This window comes from Pseudophryne corroboree, chromosome 3 (assembly GCF_028390025.1).
Source record: "Pseudophryne corroboree isolate aPseCor3 chromosome 3, aPseCor3.hap2, whole genome shotgun sequence".
NCBI lineage: Eukaryota > Metazoa > Chordata > Amphibia > Anura > Myobatrachidae > Pseudophryne > Pseudophryne corroboree.
The window spans coordinates 499,747,576-499,761,898 of record NC_086446.1 but is presented as its reverse complement, the minus strand read 5'-3'; the positions used below and the strand labels follow the sequence as shown (position 1 = coordinate 499,761,898).

General features: G+C 43.1%; 1 protein-coding gene across 4 annotated transcripts in view; it reads right to left on the bottom strand.

Annotated features, from left to right (window-relative positions):
- LOC135056157 (ketosamine-3-kinase-like) overlaps positions 1–14,323 on the bottom strand; it is a 101,758-nt gene that overhangs the window by 55,024 nt on the left and 32,411 nt on the right. For all 4 annotated transcript variants that reach the window (XM_063960998.1, XM_063961001.1, XM_063960999.1 and 1 more), the window contains one exon: positions 13,453–13,664. In XM_063960998.1, the coding sequence (XP_063817068.1) occupies positions 13,453–13,664 (212 nt within the window). The remainder of the gene's footprint in view (positions 1–13,452; positions 13,665–14,323) is intronic.

Genomic DNA, 14,323 nt, shown 5'->3' with positions numbered 1-14,323 from the left:
TAATGTCTGATTTGGACGAACATTTCACACATACATGTACCTACTAGTGATGAGCGGATTCGGTTTTACTCGGTTTTACTCGGTTCTCAAAACCGAATCTTATTGGCTATCCAAAACACGTGACATCAGTGAGCCAATAAGATTCGGTTTTGAGAACCGAGTAAAACCGAGTAAAACCGAATCCGCTCATCACTAGTACCTACGTCTTTGTACATTGATGTTCGGATTCGATTGAGGTTCTGCTGGGCAGTTGAAGAAGACACAAACAAATCGTCAAAGTGACATATAAAATTTTCATGATCTACATATTCCTATCATTTTATGAACATTGTTTCCATTTCTGGAATGTATTCTAGGTCTGTTTAATCATTGAACAAGGGTTATAAATGGTGTCCTTCGGAGTTCGGGGAGAGCCACTCATAAACCTTTCTTCCACATATATTAATGAGCTCTTTATCAGTTATGTGTGAATAGCCATTGTCTGATTGTTCCTGATTACCTCCAAATTTCCTGAAATTGGTGAGATTTAAACATACCAAGGATTTATCTATGGTACTGGTGGATCTTAAGGCTAGGGGGTCTTGTTATATTATATTCTTTGTCCACCGGTCCCCTCCCCCTTCCGTGTAATTCAAGTACCTCAGCTAACTCTAAAAAAATATTGCACTAATTCTGCATCTTTTCGTCTTAGAGGTACCTGTGAGCACATCCAAAATTCCGTTTGGTTTAAGACCTTTACCCGCTAGTGAGTGGTAATCACTCAAGGGATGTCTGTCACCTTATTGCTAGACTGACATCTCTGGATGCTCTTATCTTCAAATATGGGGTCACAATAACTACAAAATACAGTATTCCTCAGACAATAGCCTATCACATTACCTCCGAACTCCGTAACTACTAGACCTTTGATTTTCTCTGGCTTTAACAAACTGATTGGCTAATCCTGGGATCCTATAAGGAAATTACTCCTTCCTCCAGAACCAGTTCCAGTCCCACACTCGACTTCTCATGAAAAACCTTGCAAAAATAGAATGTCCTGAAAAAAAAATGTTTGTCAGCGGGAAAGAGAGAAAAGAGAAATAGAACAAAACAACTCTTGTCCATAGCAAATCAATTACAACGACTGGTCTTTCTGTGATCCTTTAGCACGCTCAGGTAGTGTTCAACAGTGCCGCCTCTCAGTCTTCACGGAACACGCTCTCTGGTGATACTTTTGCGATCTCACTCCATTTACGAGTTCCTTCCGGACTACCGACTTTCCTGCAATGGGAATCGTGGACCCAAGTCTCTCTCTCGGCTACTTTCACTGGGATAGTGCTGTCAACAAAACTTGGTACGGTCCTTTCCACCTGCCTATTAGGCAACCTGAGCGTAAGAACAATCACACAGTCTCTTGGTTCACAATCAAGACAGTTAGTATTTGGCATACCAGCAATCAACAGTTTCAAGTTCTTTTGTCAAGTTCTCAAATGCTGGCTCATCTCAATAAGGTACTGTACTGTCACCTCATTGGTGTATTTCTGATCATTGTGCGGATCAATCATGACATGAGGTTGTCTTCCCAAAAAACAAAAAGACACAAAAACCAAAACCAAAATTTCGAAGAGGGCGATTCGTTAAGTGAAGAACTGGGAGTGGTTCCGATGCTACATAATACTAGTGGCAGTATCTATGATCACAATAGTCCAATTTCAAGCTTTGCTCCTACTTCTAGGGGTACCATATCTACACATAAATTTATGCGCAATTTTCTTTGCGGTAAACACAGCAGCATCCGTGGCGGCAGGAAATGCCTCTACCCAGTTTGAGAAAACATCAGTGCACACCAATAAATAGCAATAATTCCTAAAGGGTGTTAACTGTACGAAACTGTTGTGTGTTTGCAATGTAGAGTATCAAGGGCATAACTAAAAAAAAAAACATCTCTAGAGGAGAGAAAGATAGAGAAAATGAATAAGAAAAATGTCAGGTTTGCCATTCACCAACTGGCATATCAGTGTCTATACAAAATTTCCCTTCACCAGTATTCTCATCCTTCCTCCACCCTTTGTGCTTGACAAGGCACACTGCAGTAATACTGGTGTTATCGTGCTGGTGAGCTATACTGGGTTCGGGCAGAACTCTGAAGGACCAATTAGGCATGTAGTGTTTGAACTGTAATCGGGTCCATGTATTGTACCACCCTGTGTGAACGCAAAAGATGAAGAGGAAACTGTGGAGAAACAGAATAGAGGTTGGTGACAGATGAGTTTGTAGAGTAAAGAAGATTTTATAAAAAATTTGACAACTGGATTGGGCACTACGGGGAAGTGATTCTCTGCTTGGTCTACTCCCCTTAAAAAAAAATTCTATGCGTGTTGTATCTCTACTGGGACTATCCCAGCCATCAATCAAGTGTCCTGTCCATCCTAAATTCATAGGGAACCCGGTATCTGTGAGATAATTTCCTCTACCTGTGATGGACATGAATCTAGAACAGTGAAATGTAACATTAGTCTTCATGGATGTCTAACATACTTTGTACTTCCTGAGCGGGAGCACATTATATGTATATCATATCTAACAAAGCTCCTGTTAAGTTAATCAGGGGCCATTTCTGCTAGGAAAAAGAAGCAAAAGTTTAGAGGCCCCATCTTAACCCCAGCAAGTTTTGTCAAAGGGTAATGTTGCATATATTCCGTTTTTCCCATTAACCAAATCTGTGTTTTCTATATGCTTGTGATTCCTTACTATATGTCCCTTGGTCCCGTCTATGTGTTTAATAATGTGGCTTGTGTTTTCTGTATAGGGGGTCTATATTGACTATGTGTCCTACTACTCCTACAATCTCTGGCAAAATGCCCTTCCTTCCTACAAGTGTAACATATTATTGACCTTGACTTACCATTAGGGATCAGGGGTTTGGACTGATGGGTCTTTCCTGTATGTGCCTGTATACTTACCGTCCTCAACCTCTCCACCTGTTGTTCTCTGCGCCTAGCAATATTCTTGTGATGTTCAATAGCGCACTCTCTAAGATTAGCTACTGTGACCCCTTTCCAATTTGGCAAAGAAGTCTGCACCCTGACCCTCAATGCCTTATTGAACCCGTCCATTAGCACAGAAACAGCTACCTCCCATTTGCCGAATTAGTGTTTACAAGTGATCTTATCCAGATGGAGAGTTTTCTATTACTGCAAAAGACAAAAAAATTTTTTTAACAAGCTTCTAGGTCATGCAAAGTATTCATTCAATCCTTCTCATCCCGTATTAAGGGTCTGTACATGGTCCAACAAACATTTCCGAGCTCATCTTGACTAGGGGCATTACTAGGAATGAATATTTCTTATATGGTAACTTAAAGAAATACCCGGGGGTTACCTTTTCTCTGTCCGCTTTCCTACTGGCAAATACTAATGTGCGGACACGTTTTTCTCCATTTCTGACATTACTTTCTTGATTTTTATTTTTGTTGTTTTTTTACTATATATGTACACGAATTATACCATACTTACCAGTTCCACTGGTCTCAGCCACTTCCCCCGCAGGCTACTGCTCTTCTTTTACCGGTTGGATACTCCTCTGAGTGCATGAGAAATGGCTGAAACCAATCAGGTCACCTTCTCCTCCAAAATAAAACTTCAACATTCATTAGTACATATATAGGTTACAGTCATATTTTTTATATTTTTATTATTTTCTATAGTTTGTATGCTGGCCGTAACTGCTCCCACATCTACATATGGCGGTGTACTTGCTTTCTCTTTTTCTTCCTACTTGTTTATTGTTGCTACAAGTTCAAATAGTTCTTATATTTCCGTTCTTGTCTTATATGACTTTGGTTAGACATACCACCTGCAATACCTTAGGATCAAACTCACCAACCCCTCTTGCTGCCACAGGTTTAAACAATTTGTATGTCTGACCCTTTGTTTCTAGATTTGATCAGGCATATTCTACTACCTACATTCTGCAGTACCTCTGGTTCAAAGTTGCCCATCCTAGGGAATGATGCCCTATCATTAGCAGTCATACGTACCCATTCATTGCAAAAAGCCTCCGTGTGTGAGCCATATTTCTCACACATAATAAACCTCGCTGACCCTTTCGGCCGCAATTCTGACCTTCTTGGTCCCAACTCTTCAGCCTGAACCCCAAGCTACCAAACGCCCACTGCTTGTGCAATTGGATCCCATCGCGGACTTTTTGCCTATAAATGCAATCCCCAAATGCACAACACAGTAGACGGTAAAAGACACCTAACGCTTTCACTCGCTCCTTCTCCGCTGATGTACCACGACTCACTCCAATAGTGACCACCGCGTACCCAGTGAGGACCCTAACTGGTTTCTATTCACTGGAAGTTTTAGGAATAACTAACCTTTTCCAGTGAATATCCACCGTTGAAGATTTTCCTGAGAGAGACCAGAGAAAACTTCCCTTTTTGACTTACACAAATCACGCTTGCGTATGCTCTACACAGCGCTAAGGATACCGCGATTTTATGCAAAAGCTCGTAAAGGGGTATCAAGTTGCACTGTGTATCGCACCCACAAACATGCGGTCCAATCGCACAGCGTATAGGTACTTGTTACCTATCCGCCCTACGACCACTGGAATCGAATCACAAGCTGCGAAATCTCAGCCGGAGCGTATACAAAACCTTTAAACTTCAATTCACAATTTCTATACTTCTGCACAATGCACAATTCTATATTACGCTCCTCTACAAATCTCACGATTTGCGTATTATCTCTATCTATATTAACATCAGTCAGCCGCCTCACGCCGCCAAGCCTCCACTTACTTGGTGTACCAACGACGGGATCCCAAACTTCCGGGGTTCAAATCCACTCACTCCTACTTTCACTCACTCAAATACACCTTGTTTTTCTTTTCTGTACAGAAAATTTTTACTCCCTTAGGTCGGCCGCTTTACCCCAGAGGTACTTACAGTTTTTAAACTAAATTTTTAAGGTAACCTGTTTTTGAAATCGGATAGTTATGTGCTGTTGTATTAAATGTATACGATCCCGCCTTTTATTTGAACGAACTATCGTGTAATTTGTACTTAGCGTCCGCACTCTTACACAACTTTGCGTAAACACGCGACCGTGCGTGCCTTTTACGCTGCGTGCGCGGTCCTGTACTTTGTCTGAGCCACGTGTACAAACGTGCATCTGCAATAAAACAAATCACACAATCTCTATAAATGTGAGCAATACAAACTATAATCGCCCATAAACACAACCCACACTTGTTCTGTATAACCCTTTATGACTGGGCCAGAACTGCGTTTTGTGTTTTTATAATTATCCCCTTAGCACACTAATTCAAATTTATCTATATAGCAACAAATGTATCCGATTTCACACAGATCTAAAATGACTAATAACCTATCATTTAAATGCTATGATTCAGATTGGATAGCTATCTTGCAGAACATACACTGATATAAATATACACATAATTATAATAATATATATATGTATCATTTACTGGCCTCCTATGAGACACTTTACCTCTTCACTGCCTCTAATTTGCATATCAAAGATATTTGCTGTTCACTACTAAAAAAAAGTAATTACACAAGTTAATTTGCATTTCAATGGCTATAACTCCACAAGTCTTGGAAGTAAAGAAAGAAGAAAAAAACCAAAAACCAAAACTCTTTTCTTTTTTTCTTTTTTTCTTTTTTCACAGACAAGAAGGAAAAAAAAACATTTACTTATCTCACCATTTACTCTCACTAGGCCCAATTGAAACTATTTGTAATTGACTATGGCATGGGTTAAATAAATTCATTGGTAACTCATAAATGGTGCTGATGTGACAAAGGAAACTGATTGTTCTGAGCACACTGAAAATCAGCTATTTAGAAAGTGACCTTCCTAAAATGGCCACTGCTCCTCCCCCTTCCAAATCCATGAGGTTTACACAAGATGGTGGACTGACCATGCGGCTCCTTTGTCACAAAGAAATCACACTCCACACTGGCACCAAAATTACTTTAGGCCTGAGTTTAAAAAAAAAAACAATATCAAGGTTATGCAGCAACTTTTAAATGTGCTTTTAAATCTACTTAACAGATAAACAATCCAATCTGAATCAAACACAATATGACTTATTTGAACTTTGTTTTGCAACAATAAAAATACGATTTAGCATTTTAAATATTGTGAGAAACACACTGTCCCTTGAATTTCATATCAGCGGCTTACTGATAACACAACAGAACACACGGATGTGATTTGTCAGCGTCACGATGCGTCCACCGTTAGCTGATCGACCACAGCATCGCGTTTGTAATGTACAGTGCATCGTTAAGACCGTGATATCGCAGATGCAGCCCCCATCTGTAAGTGCCAAATTGCTTTCTAACAAATATTTAAAATGCCCGCTCTAATATATACTGCGGACGTCAGGAGCATGTTATTACCATATACGATAAAAGTGCGCTGTACGTCGCAAAACACTACATCCCTTAAGACAGTGATTTTCAACCTTTTTTTTTACTCGCGGCACACCGAACAATATTTTAAAATTGCCAAGGCACACCATCAGTTCCCCACAGAAAAAAACAACAAAAAACACACAGTAAAAAAAAACCATACATTGGCCTACACAGAAAAACAATCACATTGCTCCCCACATAAATTATGTTGCTCCCTACATAAATCCTATTGCTCCCCACGTAAATCAATCACATTGTTCCCCACATAAATCATGATGCTCACACATAAATCAATCACATTTCTCCCCACATAAATCCTATTGCTCCCCACATGAATTATTCACATTGTTCCCCCCATAAATCCATAAATCCTATTGCTCACCACAGGAGAAATAACACAACAAATATTAGCCCCTACTGGTCAGCTGTCCTCCTCCCTGTCCCTCAGTGGCGGGGGTTGTTCATAGTGGAGTGCTGCAAATATTGAGCAGCGGGCCGGGGGCAGGTGTGGATGTGGGTGGGCAAGGAAAGCTGTGGATGCGGACGGGAACTGGAAGATGTGTATGTAGGCGGGTGGGCTCGCTGGGTGGTGAGACGCGGCGGCCATGACCTATGATAGCACACCGTCGCATCATCAAGGCATAGGTCATGGCCGGGGCATGACTGATCCTCTAAGAAGAGCCCGGGCCAACAGTTCACTGTACAGGAAGCTGCTCTGGCTCCACGGCACACCTTGCAACTGGTAGCGGCACACTAGTGTGCCACGGCACACTGGTTGAAAAAGCCTGCCTTAAGAGAAAAGAATACACCCACACATTGTCTGAGTTCCAAAGATCATTGATGTATATATTTGTTATTAAAAGGATATGTATTCAATATATCACAATGTACAGTATATATATATAGTTACATGGTTACAATTTATACAGTAAGCAGTTAATACAAACTAAATTAAATACATACAGTTACAGGCCAGCGATACAATTACCATATTTTGCTCAATGCTTTCTACGCTCCAGTTCCTCCATCTTTAGCTCTTAACTCCAACTAACAGAAACAAAATATTACCAACACTCCATCTCGCTCAGGACTCAGGGGAAAAAGGACAGAGACTTCTGTGTGTCTCATCAGCAATGTACTATGTAGTTTGAAGGAGTGCACAAACTAGTCTAAGGGAGGGAACTTTCTCATTCATGATGAGTCACTGGTCAATTCATATGCAAACGAGTTTCAGCCTTGATGGACAAATTACAGGAGATAGCCACTGGTCAAGCATGCTGTCTTCCAGGAAATCCATTGTTCTAATAAGAATGACTTTAGCTTTCATACATTTAATCATATCTACTTGTTGCAATGAGCTACAACTTAATAACAGGCATCAAATTGATATACACATTAATCTGGTTGCTTTAATACCAAACACAACATGTCTATCTTGCTTCGTTCCAATAATACACATACATGACTTACTCCATTAAATATATTTAAAACATTATGATGTCTGGTGCTTGATATGTTCTAATTATGTGCTGTATGAAATATGTGTCAAATCTATCTCTGTGGCATGTCTGTGTAAATGCGTATGGTACCGTATATTGCTGTGCTTGCTGCGTGTATTTGCAAGCATAGCGACTCATATGTGTGGAGTCTGTATGCTTTCTCTATGTAATATTTTTGACTTCGACACCCACATGGTCAGACCTGATGACCGCCAGGGTGGAGGCGTGGGCATCCTTCTCTCCCCAAACTGCACCTTTCGTGTCATCCCACCTGAGCCCTCCCTCACCTTCTCCACCTTTGAGGTCCATACTATCCGCCTCTTCTACCCCATTCACCTCCTTGTGGCAGTGATATACCGCCCCCTGGCCACTGTTCACCTTTCCTTGACAACTTTGCTGCCTGGCTTCTCCACTTTCTCTCCTCCGACCTCCCCTCTGTCATCCTCAGTGACTTTAACATCCATATTGGCATCACTAATGCTGCTTCCACTAATCTTCTTGCCTTTTCCACCTCCTTTGGACTTTCTCAATGGACCTCCACACCTACTCACAATCTCGGCCACTCCCTCGACCTTGTCTTCACCCACCGATGTGATCTCTCTGATTTCTCAAACTCTTCCTTCCCTCTCTCTGACCACCATCTACTTTCTTTCACCCTCTCATCCTCCTTTCTCCTCTCCACGCCCAGACCCACCATCACCAGCCGTAATCTCGGGTCTCTCGGCCCCACTTTCATGTCCTCACTTGAGACTTTCCTCTCTCCTCTTTCCACTATGACCTGTCCCAACCAGGCAGCCTACTTCTATAACTCTTCCCTAACCGCTGCTCTCAACTCTGTGGCCCCCCTCTCCTCTGTCCCCCTCCACCGCTACAAACCCCAACCCCCGGCACACCAAACTAACACGTTTCTTACAAAAATGCTCACGCTCCTGGAGGAAATCTCACTCTCTGCCGGACTTCCTCCATTTCAAGTTTATTCTCCCCTACTACAGCTCAGCTCTTTCCCTTGCCAAGCAATCCTTTTTCCAAGTATTCATCTCTTCTCAGTCCTCCTGTCCACGCCGTCTCTTTGAAACTGTCAACACTCTCCTTTGCCCCCTCCTACTCCACTCCCATCCTCCCTCACTGCCACTGACTTTGCCTCCTTCTTCATCTCCAAAATTGAGGATATCCAACACATCTCCCGCCGTCACCCCTCTGCTAACCCCCTGCCCCCATCATCCCTCCCCTCCATCTATCCCACCCTGTCCTCCATCCGTCCCACTTCAGACAAGGAAGTCCACACCCTCATCTTATCCTTCCCCACCTCCACCTGCCCCCTGGACCCCCTTCCCTCCCATCTTCTCCGCTCCCTCTCCCCCACTGCCTGCTCCCACCTTGCTCACCTCTATAACCTGTCGCTCTCTAACGACATCTTCCCCTCACCATTCAAACATGCTCTGGTCTCACCTATTCTCAAAAAACCCAGCCTCGACCCTTCATCACCCACTAACTACCGCCCCATCTCTCTTCTCCCTTTCGCCTCCAAACTACTTGAACGACTGGTCTACAGCCATCTCACAAGCTACCTCTCTGACAACTCCATCCTCGATCCACTACAATCTGGCTTTCGCCCACTCCACTCCACTAAGACTGCCCTGGTGAAAGCCACCAATGACCTGCTTTCGGCCACATCCAGGGGCCACTTCTCTCTGATCATCCTTCTGGACCTCTCTGCTGCTTTTGACACCGTGGAACATCCTATCCTCCTCTGCACACTTCAAAATGCTGGCCTCCCTAGCACTGTCCTTGACCGGTTTTCTTCTTACCTCACTAACCGCTCGTTCTCTGTGTCTGCCTCCGTCACCACCTCACACCCTTCCATTCTTCCTGTTGGTGTCCCTCAGGGTTTTGTCCTTGGCCCCCTTCTGTTCTCCCTGTACACCTCTTCCCTGGGTGCGCTCAGTAACTTCTTTGGCCTTCAATACCACCTCTATGCTGATGACACACAACTCTACCTCTCCTCTCCTGATTTGTCCCCCTCTGTCCTCTCTCAGGTGTCCAGCTGCCTATCCGCAATCTCCTCCTGGATGTCTGAGCGCTCTCTGAAGCTCAACATGGACAAAACTGAACTCATCATCTTTCCCCATCCAGAGCAACACCCCCTACCGGGTTCACTATGGTATGCCGGCGGTCGGGCTCCCGGCGACCAGCATACCGGCGCCGGGAGCCCGACCGCCGGCTTATCGACAGTGTGGCAAGCGCAAATGAGCCCCTTGCGGGCACGCTGCGCTCGCCACGCTACGGGCACGCTATTTTATTCTCCCTCCAGGGGTTTCGTGGACCCCCACGAGGGAGAATAAGTGTCGGTATGCCGGCTGACGGGATCCCGGCGCCAGTATACTGTGCGCTGGGATCCCGTCAGTCGGCATACTGAAGACCACCCCCCCTACCAATATCTCTATTACTGTTGACAACACCACCATCTCCCCCGTTCCCCAACTCCGCTGCTTGGGCATCACTCTTGACTCCTCCCTCTCCTTTGCACTCCACATCCAAGCTCTGGCACAATCCTGTCGGTTCCAGCTCGCAACATTGCTCGTATCAGGCCATTTCTCTCCCAGAGTGCAACTAAACTTATCATCCACTCTCTGGTCATCTTACGACTCGACTACTGCAATGTGCTCCCCTCCAATCTGTACTCTATTTCTGTTATTTATTTACTGTAATGCTGAGTTTTGTCTCCCTGTACTGTCCTTTGTACGGCGCGGCGAAACACTTGTGGCGCCTTGTAAATAATATGTAATAATAATAATAATAATAATAATAATACACTGGGATGATTTCCATTACTGCACTGAGACTATGGAAGTGTGGGAAGGGAGGGATCAGGGTGGGTTTTGTTTGTTTATTGTTGTCTTTTTAGATTGCATTTACTTTGTTTCTGAGTATTAAATTGTAACGACTAATGGCTGGATGTATATATATGGCCCTACCTGCTAGGGTTCTGCATTGACACAATACCATAATATTTTATTGTTTACACCCTTCTTTACCTGATATAATACTTCTTTGTTTGTATGTGCCTGCGTTATGCTGAATTATTTTTGTGGTGAATTTGATTGGTACAATGTTGTCATGCTAATAAAAATCTAAACTGTTTTGAAAAAAAAGTACAGTTTAACTCTGTTTCCCTTTTATGTACTCCCCTTCTACATCCACACACTGCTGCATTCTTATTATCCATTTGTCAAAGCTGCGCTGTAGCTCATTATCTGTCAGCTGTCTCAACAGGTCAATCGTTTTGTTTTGTACCTCAGTAAATGATGCAAAATGAGTTTCCTTTGAGTACAGATCTGCCTTTAGGAAAAAGAAATAAGTCACACAGTGCTAGGTCTGGCGAATATTTAGGGTGTTCTAGCACCGCAGTCTGTTTCTCGTCCAAAAACATATTCAGAGAGAGAGAGAGCTGTGTGGTCTGGTGCGTTATCCTTATGGAGGATGAAACCATTTTTCCACAACTCTGGCCTCTTTCTTCTGATTCTTTTCCGCAAAGTTTCTAGAACATTTTTGTAGTAATGTTGATTCACTGTTGCGCCTCCTGGTACCCAGTTTGCCAAAATAACACCCTGGATATCAAAGAAAACAATTAACATGGCTTTTAAATTTGGACTTTCTTGGTGATGATGGTGTTTTCCAGTGCATGGACTGGTGTTTTGTCTCAGGATCGTACTGGAAGTTCCATCACAGGTAATTACTTCATCTAAAAAAATGTGAATCCGCTTGTATTTGTTCTAAAATGTCTGTTCAAATTAACTTTCGAGTTTCTTTCTGCTCGACATTGCAACAATCTTAGCACAAACTTTTGTTATGTTATGATCTTGACGCAAAACTTGCCTAACAGTTTCTTTGTCGATGTTTAACATTTCTGCTATCATTCGGATGCGAGTTGACGGTCAATTCGAACAATTTTCTAAATTGTTTGTACATTTTACTTTGTTTTTTTTTATTTTCAAAGGCTTCTGGAGCGTTCATCATTATGACATCCGCATGACCATCATAAAGTACCAGCCAATCAGCTCCTGTCATGTTACAGGTTGTTTTTGAAAAATTACAGTTAAGAGCTAGTTGGTTGGTACTTTACCTCCATCCACTTTATCTCTTTCCAAGACTTAGTAAATAGACCCCTAAATCTTTTGTGCCACTCAAACACACATGCCTGCATCAGCAGGCATTATCCCAGTTGCCGAGTCAGAGTACCCCGCTGTGTGGGGCTCCTGGGACGACTGCTTCTGTCGCCCATCCCTTAATCCGGGAATGTATTACAAGCAAGTATGTCTTTAGGGACAGTGGCCCCAATAGGAGGGGCAGTACTAATTACCCAGGTTCGGGCTTGTTGGAAGGGCCCAGCGGGGGTCCGGGTCCATGCTCGCTGCCAGCCGGCAGCCTCAACCTCTCTCCCCAGCTCAGCACAATCTGCTATGTGCAGGCTACTGCCACTGAGTGCAGCAGTTTCCTCTACCTGCAAGGGGGATAGCAATCACACTGATCATGCCAAACGCCTTGCCATTACCGGATGTGCCAGCACAAATAGTCGTTTTTTTTAAATTTTTTTAAAGGGGGCATGGCCATGCCTCTGTGATTACATTATGTCCCCCGACTTTACCAGGGCCCGGGCAATCTCTCTACGGCCCTGGTTAGGGAAACAATTTATGGGGAAGTGGGGACCCCAAAAAGCCTGGGGCTATTCCCAGCACCCCCCCCAGTTGGTCAGTAGTCGGATCTTCTGAGGATTGGATATGTGTGTACCCAGCTTCAGGGTGAATATACTAAGCGGCGGTGCCACTTCTTGCCGTGTTACGTTAATTGTCTATCCTGCTTAAACAAGTCAAGAACAAGTGGTTTTGGAACCCTACACTTAGTAAATTTAAATCTAAATCTTTCACAAATTATGTCATTGGACCACGGTCCTATCCCCAATGACCTCCACCCTTAGGAACTACACACATGGAAACAATTTACCCGCATGCATTGGCATCATATTGCGACTGCATTAAAAAAAAAAAAAAGTCTACATTTTGGATAAATATCAAAAAGCTATTTTGGATTTTTATGGAACAGGATTTTTGTTTGTTTTACCAATTTTTCACCATTTAATGTCTATAACATAAAATTATTTTTATTCTATTATATTAATAGCAGAAAGCTCTGTCAGACAGAAAATAAAACATAGTATAAACTGACTTGCGTAGACTAAAAAATAACAAAAGTCATTCTCCATGGGATAGGCACATCAAAAACATGGAAAATAATTAGTCCAGAAAAAGTAATAACATAATTAAGACATACAATCTTGGCTCTCATTCCCTTTTCTTACACCAAAGAAAGGCTGAGAAATTACGCAAGGGAATTAAAGGATCTCATTGGAACTTTGCTGTCCTCAAATATGTATTACCATTTCTTCCTGCGGGATCTGGTCAAAATTAGGTTTAGGCTGCAGAGAGGGTGGGTTGAAATTTTAAGTTAGAAGAAAACTTTAACCTGTGTGCCTTGGTTGATCTTCACAAACACATGGCCTTGATCCGTGTTGTAATTCTGGGCTTGGCTGATACACCCTCCGTGAGCAGGCCCAATCGGACTAAGGACTGATGTTCCAAGGACTTCTTTTAGCTGATTTTCCACTTCTTTGAATCTCAAAACATCTGCTTTGAGTTTAAACATTTCTGGAGATCTCAGTGGGTCAGACTGGTAGCCTGTAAGAGATACCATTAATTAATTCTCACATGCAAAATAAATTATAGATCAGCTGCCAACATTTTTATGAAATGTGACTATGCAATTAGCTATGAATTCCAACTTCATACAAGGAAACAGACAGGTAATATATGCATAAATATACACAAATAAAGTATATAATGTTATCAAACAATCACCTATAGTCAGCTGCGTATCTAGAGAGGAGGGCACCCTTGTGCAGTCTCCGTGTGTGGGCCCCCTCCTCTCCCGTAGCTGGCAGCGCCACTGTTAGCGCTCTGAGCACTACAGTCTACAGCGCATGCGCAGGTCTCTGGAAAAATGGCACAGTGGGCATTTTTTTTGGAGACCTGGGCATGTGCTGTAGACTCTGGCAGTGTGCCAGAGTTTCTAGTGCTCAGAGCGCTAACAGCGGTGCTACAGTTTCCAGGAGAGGAGGTGGCCCACACACAGACACCGATGGACACTAGAAAGGTGAGTATAGAAGAAATGGGTGCAGTGTGTGTGGTGTGGGCCTCCTCTGGACCCACACACACTGCACCCATTATACATATGTCACTGCCTATAGTACATATCAGTGACATGCGGTGAGGTAAATGGCTGGGGAGGCACTGGCTAGTATCACAGCCAGATTTACACACACATATATGAACCCAAG